The 16140-nt window shown below is 45.1% G+C and overlaps 1 protein-coding gene across 1 annotated transcript in view; it reads left to right on the forward strand.

The window, feature by feature from the left end:
• Window positions 1-4733, forward strand: part of PRRG2 (proline rich and Gla domain 2) — a 54271-nt gene extending 49538 nt beyond the window's left edge. Inside the window, exon 7 of the mRNA XM_075329402.1 lies at window positions 4248-4733. Coding sequence (XP_075185517.1) covers window positions 4248-4278 — 31 coding nt within the window. The 3' untranslated portion in view covers window positions 4279-4733. The remainder of the gene's footprint in view (window positions 1-4247) is intronic.
• The last annotated feature ends 11407 nt before the right edge of the window (window positions 4734-16140 follow it).

Here is a 16140-nt window from a genome sequence, read left to right on the forward strand (position 1 = left end):
TTTCCAAACTATTGGAAGGTTTTTGGGGTTTTTTTTCGTGTACACTCTTACAGCTAAATTTTTTGCCAACAAATGCACACCGACTCTGCCTGCATCCCGAGCCGGTTTTGCTTCCTGGCACCTCTCTGTTGATGCCACTCACTACACTCGCTGCACCTGACAGTGCAGCAATAGCTGTCAGCAGAAAGGAGTCAGGAGGATCATGCAGTGTCAGTCTGCACACACACATGCTGGATGACTATAGGCAGCGCTCCCTCTGGGAAGCAAGGACCATCAATCTGAAACCAAATGAGGAGATGTAATGGTGCACTAGTACATCATTGGTTGTGTCTTTGCTGTTATCGCAGGCTCTGGTGGTGAGCCTGCATTATTACCCGCATATGAACAGGCACAGGTGGATCTTCGATCCACCCGCGCCTGTTGACCACTTAGATTGCGCTGTCAAACTCTGACAGCATAATTTAAAGCATCGTGGCAGGGATCGCACTGTTCCCCGCCACCATCGGTGATCCACGGGGCGCCACTGTGTTGCCATGACAGTTCAGTGTCAGATGATTACCCCTGACCCTGTCATGAGTTACTTCCTGTGAGAGCCGACAGAGCACCGGCACTTATAGATGAGCATTTCTCCTGATCAGAGCAATGCTTAAGCATTGCTCTGATCAGGAGAAGCGATCAGACTGTTCAGTCCTTTAGGGAGACTAATAAAATCCGTTAAAAATGTAAACAAAAAATTTCTGAAAAATATAAAAAAAAAAAGTTCAAATCACCCCCTTTTGTCCCATTGAAAATAAACATTTAAAAAAAAAAATAAAAAGATACACATATTTGGTATTGCTGCGTTCAGAAACGCCCGGTCAAGCAAAATATAAAATCAATTAATCTGATCGGTACACGTTGTAGGGCGAAAAAAGAATCCCAAACGAAAAAATAACTTTTTTTTTGGTCACCGCAACATTGTATTGAAATACACTAATAGGCGATCAAAACAGTACATTTACCCAAAAATGGTATAATTAGAAACGCCAGCTTTAGATGCAAAAAATAAGCCATCACTGAGGCCCATATCCCAAAAAATGAGAACGTTAAGGGTCTCGGAAAATGGTGACTAAAGTGCAATTTTTTTTGTTTGGAGAAACTTCAGAATTTTTTTTCACCATTTAGGGAAAAGTAAACCTATACATGTTTGGGGTCTATGAACTCGTACCAACCTGAGGCTTCACACCGACGCATCAGATATACCATAAAGTAAACACCGTAAATAAAAAAAACAAAAACCGAACATTGTAGAATTTTTTATTTTTTTCATAATTTCTCTACATTCGGAGGTTTTTTTTTCTTCTCATTTTTCATTCATTTTACTATATGGTAAAAAAATGAATGGTGTCATTCAAAAGTACAACCCGTCCCACAAAAAAAAAAAAAAAAGGCCTCATAGGGCTATATTGACAGATAAAATTAAAAAAAAAAGTTATGGGTCTCAGAGTAAGGCTGGAGTCACACTTGCGATTAACTCGCACGAGTGCAATGCGAGAAAATCTCGCATTGCTCTCAGACCAATGTTAATCAATGAGGCAGCTCCCATCTGCTATTTTTTTTCTCAGTCCAAAACGGACTGAGAAAAAAAATCGCAGCAAGCTGCGTTTTGGTGAGTTTCTCGCGCGAGTCTCTTCAGTGCAAGTTTATGGGAGCGTGAAAAAAAAATTGATGTCACACGGACGGCACACACCATCCTAGTGACATCTGTTTTTCTCAATACATTTCACGCATGTAGCAGAGAACACTGTAAATGCTCCTGTACAGAACAGTACATAAAAAAAAAACCTGACAGCACACTGATGAAATGTGAGAAGAAATCGTGCCACTTTCTAGCATGAGAATCGGAAGTGTGATTCCAGCCAAAGGGGGAAGAAAAAAGAATGTGGCAGAGGGATGTCTGATATCATTAGGCACCAGACCCTTGGGTTCAACTACTAGCTATGCACCTCTTATAATTATGTATATATGTATACATACGTGTGTGTGTATATGTGTATATATATGTATATGAATGTGTGTGTGTGTGTGTGTATATATATATGTGTATGTATGTATGTATGTATATATATGTATGTATATGTATATATGTATGTGTGTATGTATATATGAATCTGTGTGTATGTATGTGTGTATATAATATATATATATATATATATATATATATATATATATATATATATATATATATATATATATATATATATATATATATATATATATATATATATATATATTACACTCACATAATACACACTAATATATATATACAGTGCCTACAAGTAGTATTCAACCCCCTGCAGATTTAGCAGGTTTGATAAGATGCAAATAAGTTAGAGCCTGCAAACTTCAAACAAGAGCAGGATTTATTAACAGATGCATAAATCTTACAAACCAACAAGTTATGTTGCTCAGTTAAATTTTAATAAATTTTCAACATAAAAGTGTGGGTCAATTATTATTCAACCCCTAGGTTTAATATTTTGTGGAATAACCCTTGTTTGCAATTACAGCTAATAATTGTCTTTTATAAGACCTGATCAGGCCGGCACAGGTCTCTGGAGTTATCTTGGCCCACTCCTCCATGCAGATCTTCTCCAAGTTATCTAGGTTCTTTGGGTGTCTCATGTGGACTTTAATCTTGAGCTCCTTCCACAAGTTTTCAATTGGTTTAAGGTCAGGAGACTGACTAGGCCACTGCAACACCTTGATTTTTTCCTCTTGAACGAGGCCTTGGTTTTCTTGGCTGTGTGCTTTGGGTCGTTGTCTTGTTGGAAGATGAAATGACGACCCATCTTAAGATCCTTGATGGAGGAGCGGAGGTTCTTGGCCAAAATCTCCAGGTAGGCCGTGCTATCCATCTTCCCATGGATGCGGACCAGATGGCCAGGCCCCTTGGCTGAGAAACAGCCCCACAGCATGATGCTGCCACCACCATGCTTGACTGTAGGGATGGTATTCTTGGGGTCGTATGCAGTGCCATCCAGTCTCCAAACGTCACGTGTGTGGTTGGCACCAAAGATCTCAATCTTGGTTTTATCAGACCAGAGAACCTTGAACCAGTCTGTCTCAGAGTCCTCCAAGTGATCATGAGCAAACTGTAGACGAGGCTTGACATGACGCTTTGAAAGTAAAGGTACCTTACGGGCTCGTCTGGAACGGAGACCATTGCGGTGGAGTATGTTACTTATGGTATTGACTGAAACCAATGTCCCCACTGCCATGAGATCTTCCCGGAGCTCCTTCCTTGTTGTCCTTGGGTTAGCCTTGACTCTTCGGACAAGCCTGGCCTCGGCACGGGTGGAAACTTTCAAAGGCTGTCCAGGCCGTGGAAGGCTAACAGTAGTTCCATAAGCCTTCCACTTCCGGATGATGCTCCCAACAGTGGAGACAGGTAGGCCCAACTCCTTGGAAAAAGTTTTGTACCCCTTGCCAGCCTTGTGACCCTCCACGATCTTGTCTCTGATGGCCTTGGAATGCTCCTTTGTCTTTCCCATGTTGACCATCTATGAGTGCTGTTCACAAGTTTAGGGAGGGTCTTAATTAGTCAGAAAAGGCTGGAAAAAGAGATAATTAATCCAAACATGTGAAGCTCATTGTTCTTTGTGCCTGAAATACTTCTTAATACTTTAGGGGAACCAAACAGAATTCTGGTGGATTGAGGGGTTGAATAATAACTGACCCTCTGAATAAACTTTTCACAATTTTAAAAAAAAATAACATTCTTTTTTGCTGCATTTCACACTTCCAGGCTGATCTACAGTCCAAAGGTCACAATGCCAAGTTAATTCCGAATGTGTAAACCTGCTAAATCTGCAGGGGGTTGAATACTACTTGTAGGCACTGTATATATATATATATATATATATATATATATATATATATATATATATATATATATATATATATATATATATATATATATATATATATATATATATATATATATACACACAAATATATGCATACACATACACACACACATATATGTATGTATGTGTGTATGTGTGTATATAATATATAATTATATATATATATATATATATTAATTAATATTACGCACACACATACATACATGCATACATGCATACATGCATACATACACACACACACACACACACACACACACATACATATATATATATAAAAAAAAAGGTGTAGCTTTAATATTTACTACTCGCATAATAATTTTTATATTTCTTTTCATGCAGAGGTTCTGCCAGATCAAATCAGCCCAGTTGAAGTTTCTTACTCCGCCTGATGTGTATTTTTTTTTTTCCTGTGTGAACGATGTGCGAGAGGATGACATTTTTTTTGGGGGGAGTGAAATACATTTTCCATGGATTTTTTAATAATTACTACTGAAATATATCCGTTACCAAAGAGAAGACCACTGAACCGGCATGGCGGATTTTTTTTTTTTTTTTTTTAAATGTTTATGCCTTACTGGAAAAGAGACGTCTTTGTACAGACCCCAGGATGTGGAAGTCATAATTAAATATGGGCTCGTTACCCATCCCGCAGGCACCGAACTACTTTTAAAGGGAGGCCAGACAAATTAGTACAATTCTGGCCCTCGCTCTCTCTTTTTGGCTCCGAATATCTGTGTAAGGTGTGTGAAGAAATGAAATTTTGAGGGATGTTCCATGAGGGAAGTTTTTTTTTTTTTTTTTTTTTTTTTTTTTCTTTTCACAAAATCCTTATATCAAATGATCCAGAAGGATATTTTTGATGACGCGGCGGACTTCTTCACAAATTGTCCTCTATGTCTGGAGACCACCGATTCTCTTCTCTAGGGGGGCCTTACAGTTTACACTCAAGGCAAGCGCCATGCTGGTCATGAAAAAGGGTTGATGACTTTTAAAGATACTTGTAAAATAAAAAAAAAAGTATGTGCTGTGAAAAGTCAAGTGGGCGGCGGTATAGGTACACTGATTGACCGCTCATTTGGGCCTTTTAAGTATATAATGGGGCAATCGGCAAATATTTTGCTTGGTTTCTCATGTGCAATTCTGTTTTTTCTTTAATATTTTTTTTTTTTTCACGAAAATATTTGTAAGTATAAGTTAGGTTAAAGTGTGCCAAACAGGCAGCCATTTTGTTGAGTGACTGGTACAAAATGGCCTCCACAAGCTGTATTAGCTGGTTTAGATGATAATTGTTAGATCAGTGTGGGGCCTACCACACAGAACCTAACCAGAATCTTCTCTGTTCACGAGACCCTACATTAATTCTCCACAGGAGTGTCCATGAAAACTGAACTCCGTGATCAGCCATAGATAAAAAAAAAAAAAAAAAAGATATGGAGCATAGTCAACCGAAAACTCATTTCCACTTTTTTTGACTTTGGTATTGCGGCTAGGGAAGAAAAAAATGACACAAGTGCCCCATTTTGGCGATTAGTCAATATGAAAATCATATCCTATTTAGTGGCTATTTAATATTTCCGGAATACTGGAATATCCCTATATGTCATAGGAGAGAGCGTCACAAAATGGCTGCCTTTTTATAGAGCTGTACAGAGTCAACAACCATTGTCACAAAATGGCTGTCTTGATAAAACTGTAGAGAGTCCAAAACAACATTTTTGCATCCTGTACTGGGTTATAAATCATTGTGACACAAAATGGCTGCCTCCACAAAGCTGTTCGGATTCCTAAACCATTGTCACAAAATGGCTGTCTCCTTAAGGCTGTACCATGTCAAAAACCATTGTAACACACAGTTTTTGCCTCCAGTACTGGGTCATATACCATTGTGACATAAAATGACTGCCTTTTACAGAGCTGAACTTGGTCCTAAACTATTGTCACAAAATGGCTGCCTCCATAAAGCTATACAGAGTCAAAAACCATTGTAACACAACACTTTTGCCTTCTGTACTCGATCATAAACCATTGTGATACAAAATGGCTGCTTTATTAGAGCTAACCACTGTGACAAAATGCCGGCCTCCACATAGCTGTTCCAATTGCTAAGCCATTGTCACAAAATGGCTGCCTCAAAGCTGTACTGAGTAAAGACCATTGTAACACAACATTTTTGCCTCATGTAATAAACCATTTTGACACAAAATGGCTGCTTTTATAAAACTGTACTCGGTCATTAATCCATTGACACAAAATGGCTGCTTTTTATAAAGCTGTACTCTGTCATAAGGCATTGTGACACAAAATGGCTGCCTCCACAAAGCTATACTGAGTCAAAAACCCATTGTGACAACATTTTTGCCTCCAGTACTAGATTGATACAAAATGGCTGTCTTTATAGAACAGTACTATCATAAACCATTGGGACATAAAATGGCTGCTTCTACAAAGCTGTACCGAGCCAAAACCATTATAGCACAACATTTTTGCCTCCTGTACTGCGTCATGAACCATTGTGACACAAAATGTCTGCCTTTTTATAGAGCTCTATTCAGTCATAAATCATTGTGACACAAAATGGCTGCCTTTTGTAGAGCTTTATTCAGTCATAAACCATTTTGACACAAAATGGCTGCCTTTATAGAGCTTTATTCAGTCATAAACCATTGTGACACAAAATGGCTGCCTCTACAAAGCTGTACCAAACCAAAAACCATTGTAACGCAACATACTTCCACTACTGGGTCATAAACCCTTGTGACACAAAATGGCTGCCTTTTATAGAGCTTTATTCAGTCATAAATCATTGACACAAAATGGCTGCCTTTATAGAGCTCTATTCAGTCATAAACCATTGTTGACACAAAATGGCTGCCTTCACAGAGTTGATTTAATTGCTAAACCATTATCGCAAAATGGCTGTCTCCACAAAGCTGTACTGAGTCAAAAACCATTGTAACACAATTTTTTTGGCCTGTATTGAGTCAAAAATCATTGTGACACAAAATGTCTTCATCCCAAGAGCTGTACCAAACCATAAACCAGTGTGTTACAAAATGGCTGCCACCACAGAGCTGTAATATGTCAGAGACCACTATCTCTTGTTTTGTTATGCAGGTCTTTCTGTAACTGGTGTGAACAGGATTTCCTCATGAGGTGGTGTATGGAGGCCTGTTGTTTTAAGGTCCTAAGTCCTATTGTATCATGTCACACATACTTTTTAGGAGTGGCCATTTTAGGCCTCTGGTTCTGCCTGAAGCTTTCCCTTTCCATAGGTCACAGTGAGCCGTGCCCGGGGGAACAACAGCTTGAACAGAACAATTTTAATTGTTTTTTCTTACACATTTCACTGAAAAGTTGCCTTAATTAAATTTGTATTTTTAAATAAAGCTAATTTGTTACAAAGATTACGCTGAGTGCCCTATTTTTTATTATAGATATTGGTTGCTATGGACGACCACACAATATTGCACTGAAGACTGGTCTTTTTATTAGCACTTTTGGGGGATTTTTTTTTACTCGTAAACGCGCCTGACAGGACTTGTAAGTCTCGACTAGACCAAGAAAAAAATTGAGCTTTTGGTATGGTCCAAAAATCAGCTCCTTCCAGAGAAGACTCAATCTTCCAGCCGTCAAGACAAGCTCACTGATAGTTTCATAGTTAACTCCTTCTGCAGCCTTCTATTTACAATGATACCTAGAGACTGTAGAAGTTAAATGGTCTAAAAATGATGATACCCAGTTGGGAAAAATGCTTTTTAGCTAAAAATACAGGCATTTCACCCCCCCCAAAAAAAAGTCCTGTCCCCCACATGTCTCCTTTTAAAGGCAGATAATTGTAAGGTGGTCTGAAAGGGCACCTATTATCTGTCTTTAGGTAGCTTCCGCCCCCCCCCCCCCCTTTCCATCCCTCGTACCTTCTGCTCCACCCAGTCTATTCTAGCTTATGGCCATAGTACCTGGCCGCATCCCAAACCTAGAAGGACCTTCCGAACCTTCTCTACAGGACCCCATTTATAGCCATGCCTGGGCTTGAGAGGACCACCATAACCCACCACTGGCCTCCCTAATGTACCCCACTGTCCTAGCGGAGCAAAGCACTCTGGCTGTCAATACAATTTGGCCACCAGTAAGGCAGTGGCCCACATGGGGCACTCACAGACCCACCTCCCTAAATGGCCCAACTCTCACTAGCACCAGACCTCCCTATGGCTGCCCTTCCTTCGAGGTCACATCATTTTCTGAAAATCTTTGCGCCTTTACCAAATTTTAAGAAAATTGCAGCAAAAATAAATATTGCGGAAGATCCAAAAAGGCCGCAAAGAAACGACGACAACACTATTGAAATTCAGACTTACAAACGGCATGTACAATCTCCATTCATAATGAAATGATTAGTACTCGTTTAGGTCGGATTTAACGACATGCATGATAAGTAAAGAAGAATATGTAATTGCTGATTAGTTAATCAGTTCATCAATCGTCTTCCGCTGAGATCATGTTGGGGGCCATCTTTGCTACAAAGTGTCTCGGGCGGAGGGGCTACGCTCGGGTCCGGGGCTGCTGCTGCTCTGTGGCTCGAGCGGTGGGCCGGACCCGGGGACTCGAGCAGCGCTCCTCACCCACGAGTGAAAAGGGGTGGTTTGTTTGGGGGGATAGTTTGTGACGCCACACACGGGTCGTGGTGATAATGGGCACCACCGCTGCTGGTGACGGGGATCCCGGGAGCGATGGTAGGGAGCAGCTAGGATGTTGGTTCCCCCTCCGTGGGTAGGGGTTGGTGATCCCAGGGCCCGGTGGCCGTACGGGGAGGCAGGAAGGCCGGGGTGCAGGGGCAGCGCGGCACGGTGCCGGATGGCACTGTTGTACTCACTCAGGCACAGATTCACAGAGTCTCTGGTAAACCAAATGGCTGGATGGACGGGTCCCGCGGCCGGCTGCAGTGTCTTTGCTCTCCCCGGACAGGTTGATGGTGGCTGTATTTCCCTGCACCACTGTGTATGTATTGACTCCGATGGTTTCCCACAGGTAGTCCGCTCCCCGGCGTGTATGTACCGAAGGAGCCCGTTTTGCCCGCAGGCGCTGGCCCTTGGTTCTCTAGACTATGGCGGTGGCCTTTTATCCTCACTGTGTGGACGGTTGCCTTCTGTCGGGTCTTGGGTGTGAGGGAACCCCTGAGGTCCCGGTCACTATCTGATTTGACCGTTGTCGGCGGCTCCTAGCCTGGTCGGGGTCTGATGGCCCTGCCTTTGTGCTTGGTTCAGATCTGCTCCCTGGCTCGGTACCGGCGGGCCACTGCCCGTCCCCGGTCCTACGGTTCCGCTGACCTGCGCCAACTCCTGCAGACGGCCACCACCGTCTGCCGACCTTGCTGACAGTGCCTGGGCTCCTACCCAGACACCAACAGTTTCTGTCCTGTCACTTTCAACTCCAACTCGAATCTACTGCTTTTTCCCGCCTCCAGGCCTGTGAATTCCTTGGTGGGTGGGGCCAACCACCTGGCTCCGCCCCACCTGGTATGGACATCAGACCCTGGAGGAGGCAACAAGGATTTTGTTTGACTGTTGTTGCCTAACCAGGGGAGGGGGTGTGTGTGATGTTGTGTTTGTGACTACCTGGCTAGTCCAGGGCGTCACAAAAGCATACCACAGTAAACGGGGGTGACTAAGGGATTCTCTTGTTGCATGTTCTGTATATACAACTTTCTGGGGCGTGCATCAGTAACGCGTACAGTTGTCTTCAAGGAGCTTTGGAAAGGTCCATTAGATAGGAAGCGTGGTCTCGGGCTGTGGGATCGGGCTGTGGGATCCTGCAGGCAGTTTGAGGATAATAGGGGCATATGTGTAGCCAAAAGGTGTGTAGTGATGAGCGCACAATACCATGCTCGGGTGCTCGGTACTTGTAACTAGTGATGAGCGGACATTACCATGCTCGGGTGCTCTGCACTTGTGATTAGTGATGAGCGGGCACTACCATGAACAGTACTAATAATGAGCAGGTGAACACTCGGATGGGCGCAACTCAAGTACCTGAGTATAATGGAAATCAATGAAGAACTCAAGCATTTTGCCAAAAGATTTCCCAGAAAATGCTCGAGACCCCAATTGACTTCCATTTTACTCTGGTACTCGAGTTGCGCCCATCCGAGCATCCAACTGCTGGTTCCGAGTACCGAGCATCCGTTACCAGTACTGAGCACCTGAGCATGGTAGTGCCCGCTCATCACTAGTTACAAGTACTGATCACCCGAGCATGGTAGTGCTCACTCATCACTAGTTACGAGTACTGAGCACCCGAGCATGGTAGTGCCCACTCATCACTAGTTACGAGTGTGACGACATGGACTCTCATGGGTTAAAGTTTCTTAACATTCAGCCAGACTATTGTTCTTATGTGTGCTAAGTCATGTTTGCTTAGCTATTGTATCTCCAGTCTCTTCCAGTAATCATTGTATTGTAGTTGTGTATTGATAATGTAATTACCTTAGTAGCCATTGTCTAGTCGGTGACTTGCCGACTCAATGTAGATATACTGAGTCTTTCTATGCACATCATTTAAATGAACATTATCCATGCAGCTTGAAATTCATCCAATGGGAGAAGCAATCTTGTCCAACCAATCGATGAGGACGCAGTGTATCCTAAGGGAAAGTTATGGCTATAAAAGGGACTTCTTTAAGCCACCAGGGTGGTTGAAGGTTGTTGGATGCTGATGGATCCAGTCTAAGTTCTTTGGAGCTGACTAGAGGATCAGGATATCTTATGGCTTCAATCTAGGGGCTCCGGTTCCGGTTGGAGACCATATCCACAGCCTAGGGATTTCGACCCCGGCTGCCAGGATTGTATCATCATACCAGAACTACCTAAGGAGGACACTCAGGTTGGGACAGTTCAGTCACCTGTTACAGACCTCACACAGCTTCCTAAATCTGGCATTATTCCTTGCTTGGTGGGTGCCCGCCAAAAGCGGGGTGCTGCTGGACTGGAGTAAGCGGCCCTGGAAGCTCTGAGGCATGGACATTCTAAATCCCTGGTGAGCCAGCGGAAGGGTGAGACTCTGTTGCCTGTTACATTTGTGTGTTTTGCTGGTTGTGTTATGTGCTGTTAATTGTTTGGGGATCCAATAAAGTCTAATTATTGTGGTTCCCTCACCCTGTGTTGTCTGAGTAGTGTTACGCCCACGGTTAAGGAGGCCGGCGTTCAGTTGGGATGAGCCCTGAGCCACGCTGTCTTTCTATAGGTGGCGGGTTTTAGTGGACGAGAGCACCCACTGACCCCCGTGTCTCCACAACGAGTACAGAACATCCGAGCATTGTAGTGTTCGTGTGTCGCCAAGGATTATGGGGTACTCTGTCCCAGGCGGTGTATAGCTGGGGAATGTCACTTTGGTGCCCGTTGCCCAGTCCTGTGCTCTGGGTCCTTTTTGGACAAGAAAGCTGTGGAAAAAAAGCGCATATAGGGTCTTACCCCAGTATATAAGGGGTGGGAGGAGGGTGAAACTACTCACCAGATATCGTTGTGAAAGTCACAACAACTGTAGTCGCATGTAGAATCTGATCAAAGGCTGCAGCCACCCGAAAAGGCAGATAACAGAGAGCATGAGAGAGGGGTGTTTGATACTGCGCCAAAAGATCACTGGAACAGATGTTTAGATTAATGTATCTTTATTTCATCCAGGTCTACGCGTTTCAGGAGCCACTGCCCCCTTCCTCAGGACCGTCAGACATCAGATTTCTGATGTCTGCCACTGGGTGGCTGCAGCCGTGGATCTTGTTTTACATGCACTTATAGTAGTTGTGACTGTCACAACTACATCAGGTGAGTGAGTTTACTCCCCCTTCCCCACCCCACATATATCGGGGTAAGACCCTATTTGCGCTTTTTTGTCCACAGCCTCCTTCTGTCTCAGGACCGTCAGGAAAGACAAACATCAAATCAGATTTGATGTTTGTCTTTCCTGACGGTCCTGAGGAAGGGGGCAGTGGCTCCTGAAACGCGTAGACCTGGATGAAATAAAGATACATTAATCTAAACATCTGTTCCAGTGATCTTTTGGCGCAGTATCAAACACCCCTCTCTCATGCTCTCTGTTATCTGGGTCCTTTTTGAAAAGGGGAATATTTATAGGGGATTAGAATAATGTTCACACGTGACGCCACTTGCGGTGTTGCGACTATGTCGATGGAACCGTTGCTGCACAATGTCCACTACTGGGGCTGGTGTTAATGGCAGCCTGGATGTTAGGCCCTCCGCAAGCAGGGCCGGGCCCCAGAGGGTAGATGATTTGATGGGTGTCAGAAGAATGTAGTCCACACAAGGGGTTCAAAGCAACTGGTTCTTAACTCACTTTCTGGTGGTAACTGGTCACCCGAGGCCGGCTGGTTTCACTTTCAGGTTCCCTTAGTCGCAGTGCCAGTTTAGTAATCTGGTTGGTGGGTCCCGTGGTTAGAGCAACTGGGGGTCCCCGTCTGGTGATCTTCCACTGCAGTCCGTATGACGGTAGCGTGAACCCTGTGGAATTGGAGTCTATGGTCCTGTCCCCGGTTCTCCCTTTGCTACGGAGTCCCGGACTTAAAGGTCAGAGAGGGCCTTGATGGTCCCCTCACTGTGCAGGTGTTAGCAGGCCTGTCTGGAGCTTCTGCCTGACCTAGGGTCCTGTACCCCGTTGGTGCGTAGTTCTGGGAGTACTCCACCGGCAACTACCCTCCTGGGCACCAAGTTACTGTTCACTCCTAGTCAATGCGTCTCCTCACTTTCATAGTCACTGCTAGACTCCTCACTCTCCCCTGTCTGACTGTCCACTGTCTACCCCTCCCACCTGGTCAACTAGTGGGCTGGACTGGCTCCACCTCTAGGTGGCCATCCATTGGTCCGACCCTAGCCTTGTACCATTCTATTTGGGATTGTTGGGGAAAACTGGGATTACAGTGTTTGTGTTACCGGCACTGGGCTTCTGGGTCCGTAGGGGGGTAGGCCCTGCATGACTGTGATGGATGCAGTACCTTGTAGATCCCTGATGGCTTTAGGGGCGCTACATTATTTACATGTGATATTTCGCCTGGTCGGCTAATCAAGAGAGCCATAGATGCTCGTGGGGCTGCTGTTCTTTAAACCAATTCGTACACACCCAACTGGGCACTTATTCATGCATTTGGGCGACTATGTAATACTGTAAATGGCCAGGCTAGACTGAGAGCGGCCCTTGCCATCCTCCATGGGCCTATTCACTTTTCAAACGGGAACTTTGCTCTGTGGGATCCATATGACCCTCAATGAGCTGGCATATCGCTAAGAAAAGTCACCACTTTTTGATCAGTCCACCGGCGGACATAGACAGAAAAGGGCTCCTGCCTAGGAGCACTAAATGGGCGCTTTGCAGTCCAAGAGATCATCATAATGCACAATTCCACCTAATTTGGAAGAGGAAATGGGCCCCCTTACCACCTGGGCTGCACCAACGATGTGTCCGCCCCTGGGTACTCCAACTTCCGGAACACCCGGCCATTATTTATCACCGCCTGCTAAAGTGGTGCTGTATTTCTCTACAGCTTTGGTTTCGGTAACCAGTTTGTTGACCCGTCAGATTATCAATTACAGGCCATAATTGTGATTGTCAGTCTTTCAGCTTTGCCTCATGGGACTAGAGAGGAGCTTGGCCGAAAGTCTGGAGATGCTGGAGTTCAAAGTGAGCCAAAAATGTAGGAGCCTGAAGGAACCTCTGCTAATGAGTAACCGAACATGATGGCTGCCAATGGAGAAGCTGTTTGGACCATAGTACATCCTTCCAGGGACCTATCCATGATATGGACTGGGTCAGGCGTATGTTAAACCCTTTCCTTGATCTGCACCTATTAAAGTTCCTAACATGGTCCTCATGTGGCTTTTAGCTGCCATTTACAACCCATATACACCCTACAATTGAGTTGTAAGATGAAAGCCTATGGGCTACCAGAAATGCATAGAACTGCGCGCCTTATGTGCAGCAATCAGAGGCATTTGAGGGGTTATGAACAAGTTTGACTTGTAATATTAACATATTTTAACATATGTTAGTGCTGATCTTTTTTTTCCAGATTTTCCTCTTGTGGGAGTGTCTCTCTCAGTAATGTAGGCTGGATATGAGGTTTACGTATCTCTCTGTAATAAAGGCTGGATGTAAGGTCTGCTTGTAACCAGTATGCAGCTGACGTCACTTGCTCCCATACTGCACTTTCTATCCATCTACTTTGCTCCATTATCTCTGTTCTTATTGAAACTGTGAGGTAAATCCGGAGAGATGACGATAAATCATGATATTCAAGTATGTCAGGAAGCCCTCTCCTGGTGTCACCCCCCCCTTTCCTTCACACAACTGGTTTAGCAACAAATCCCATGGCCATGTCCTGTGATATGGAAATGAGGTGGTGTGGGAACAATGGACACAGGATGACTCCCTGCCGTCACCCTGTAACAAGAGTTGTATCTCATTAGCAAGGCTATGGAAATAGCCAGACAGAACGACTCCAGTAAAAAATGGTTCATATCTCGCAAGCCATATTTCCGATAAATATGGCAACCATAAAAATGGTGTCTCTGCATGCGGACGATGCCGGCACACCCTTTTTATGGGAGCAGGACATTGGGAAATGCCCCAGGCGTGATATCAGCCAATGGGGAACTGGCAGACAGGTCATGAGTCCCCTCGTTCTGTAGCTAAATTCATAGCTGTCACAATGAGAGCATTGGCGTCCGCCTACGACGCTCCCAGGCAAAGTTATGGCCATATTCCATGTTGTGGATTTTGTCCATAACTCCAGCCAGGGGTGGAGCAGTGCTTCCCTGTGAGGTCACTAAGGTAGGAGGGGACCTGGATCTGCCCAGGTTGATAACCCTACTTCGGCCATTTTCCAGCGTTCTTTCGCTGGGGGCACGTGTAGGAAACATCTGTGGGAGTTCCTGGAAACCTGGTCTACAGCGCCCCCCTGTGGCCAGACGCACAAGGTAACTGATTGACTTGCATACCTGTTTGTAAACCATGCTTTATCTGTAACTGTACTCTGACATATGTATATTCTGTAGATTCCCTATTGTATATATTGTAGTTTCTAGTGTGCTTTAGGCTGATTAAATTATATAATTAATCTTGGGCTGTTCTGTTATCTCGATCTTGAATCCCACGTCTGTGTGTTCGGCTAATAGTTACCGTAAATCGGTTGGTGGCAGCGAATTGTGCCAAGGATTATTGTGGGGAGGCCAGTGAGATTCGGGGAGATTTTATATATTCCGCCCGCGGAGGTCGGGGGAATATATACCTTACTCTCACCGGGGACCCTTCAATAATCGGCATAAGTAGTATAGCGGCCTCCTTGCTTATTGTCGGGCAATTCCATAATTGGCCTGACTATAAGAGGGGCGCTAGAGAGCGCGTCACGTGCTCTGTCTGTCGGTCGGGAGGTATAAAGGAGGGGTGACCCCCACTTGTTACCCCCCGATTGTGTCGTACTGGTAGCCAGCGCGGGGGATTTCTGAGTGACCCCCCCGGTGGTTTGTGACATATTGGTGGCATAGCGGTGGGATCGAGATAATAGTGTGTGTGAGTGTGAGACCCATACTCCCAGACACTAAAGACTGCCTGCAGCAGCTGTGGCTGCTGGGGTCTTCAGACTAGCTCAACACTAGAGTGTCAGAGTGCAGATACTGTAAGGTGTGTGGAGGCATCAGGTGTCAGTTATGTGTCAGTGACCAAAAGTCTGCAAGAATGGCTGATGGCACCAGGAGCAGAGCTATGCAACTGGCCAATGCTAAGGCAGGAGCCGAAGAGAGGGAGGACGGTGCTGTGGGCAGTAATGAGGAGGTTGCCCACGAGTCCTCCAGGAACTCGACGCCAGAAAACCGTTCGGCCGAGGACATTGCGCAACCTGGCACTGCTGGACAAGATGAGGAGGAGCTCACCCAAGGTTCCTCAACGAGCCAGATGCCAGCCCTCCGCTCTGCAAGGGACAGTGAATCACCAGGCTCCGCAGCGGGCCGCAGATCACCACGTGCCATTCCACCGAGCCTGGGAGGCTCGGATAGCCTTCTTCAAATGGCTATGGCCCTTCTCCAGGCTGGAGACCAGGAGGGCTACAAGGGACTCCTGGCAGAGCGCAGGGCAGAGCGGCAAGCAGCGCGTGAGGCTGAGGCTGCGGAGCGACAGGCAGCGCGTGAAGAGCGCCAGGCAGAGCGTGACTACCAGCTGCAGCTAGCCCAGCTCCGGC

This window comes from Anomaloglossus baeobatrachus, chromosome 11 (genome assembly GCF_048569485.1).
Source record: "Anomaloglossus baeobatrachus isolate aAnoBae1 chromosome 11, aAnoBae1.hap1, whole genome shotgun sequence".
Classification (NCBI taxonomy): domain Eukaryota; kingdom Metazoa; phylum Chordata; class Amphibia; order Anura; family Aromobatidae; genus Anomaloglossus; species Anomaloglossus baeobatrachus.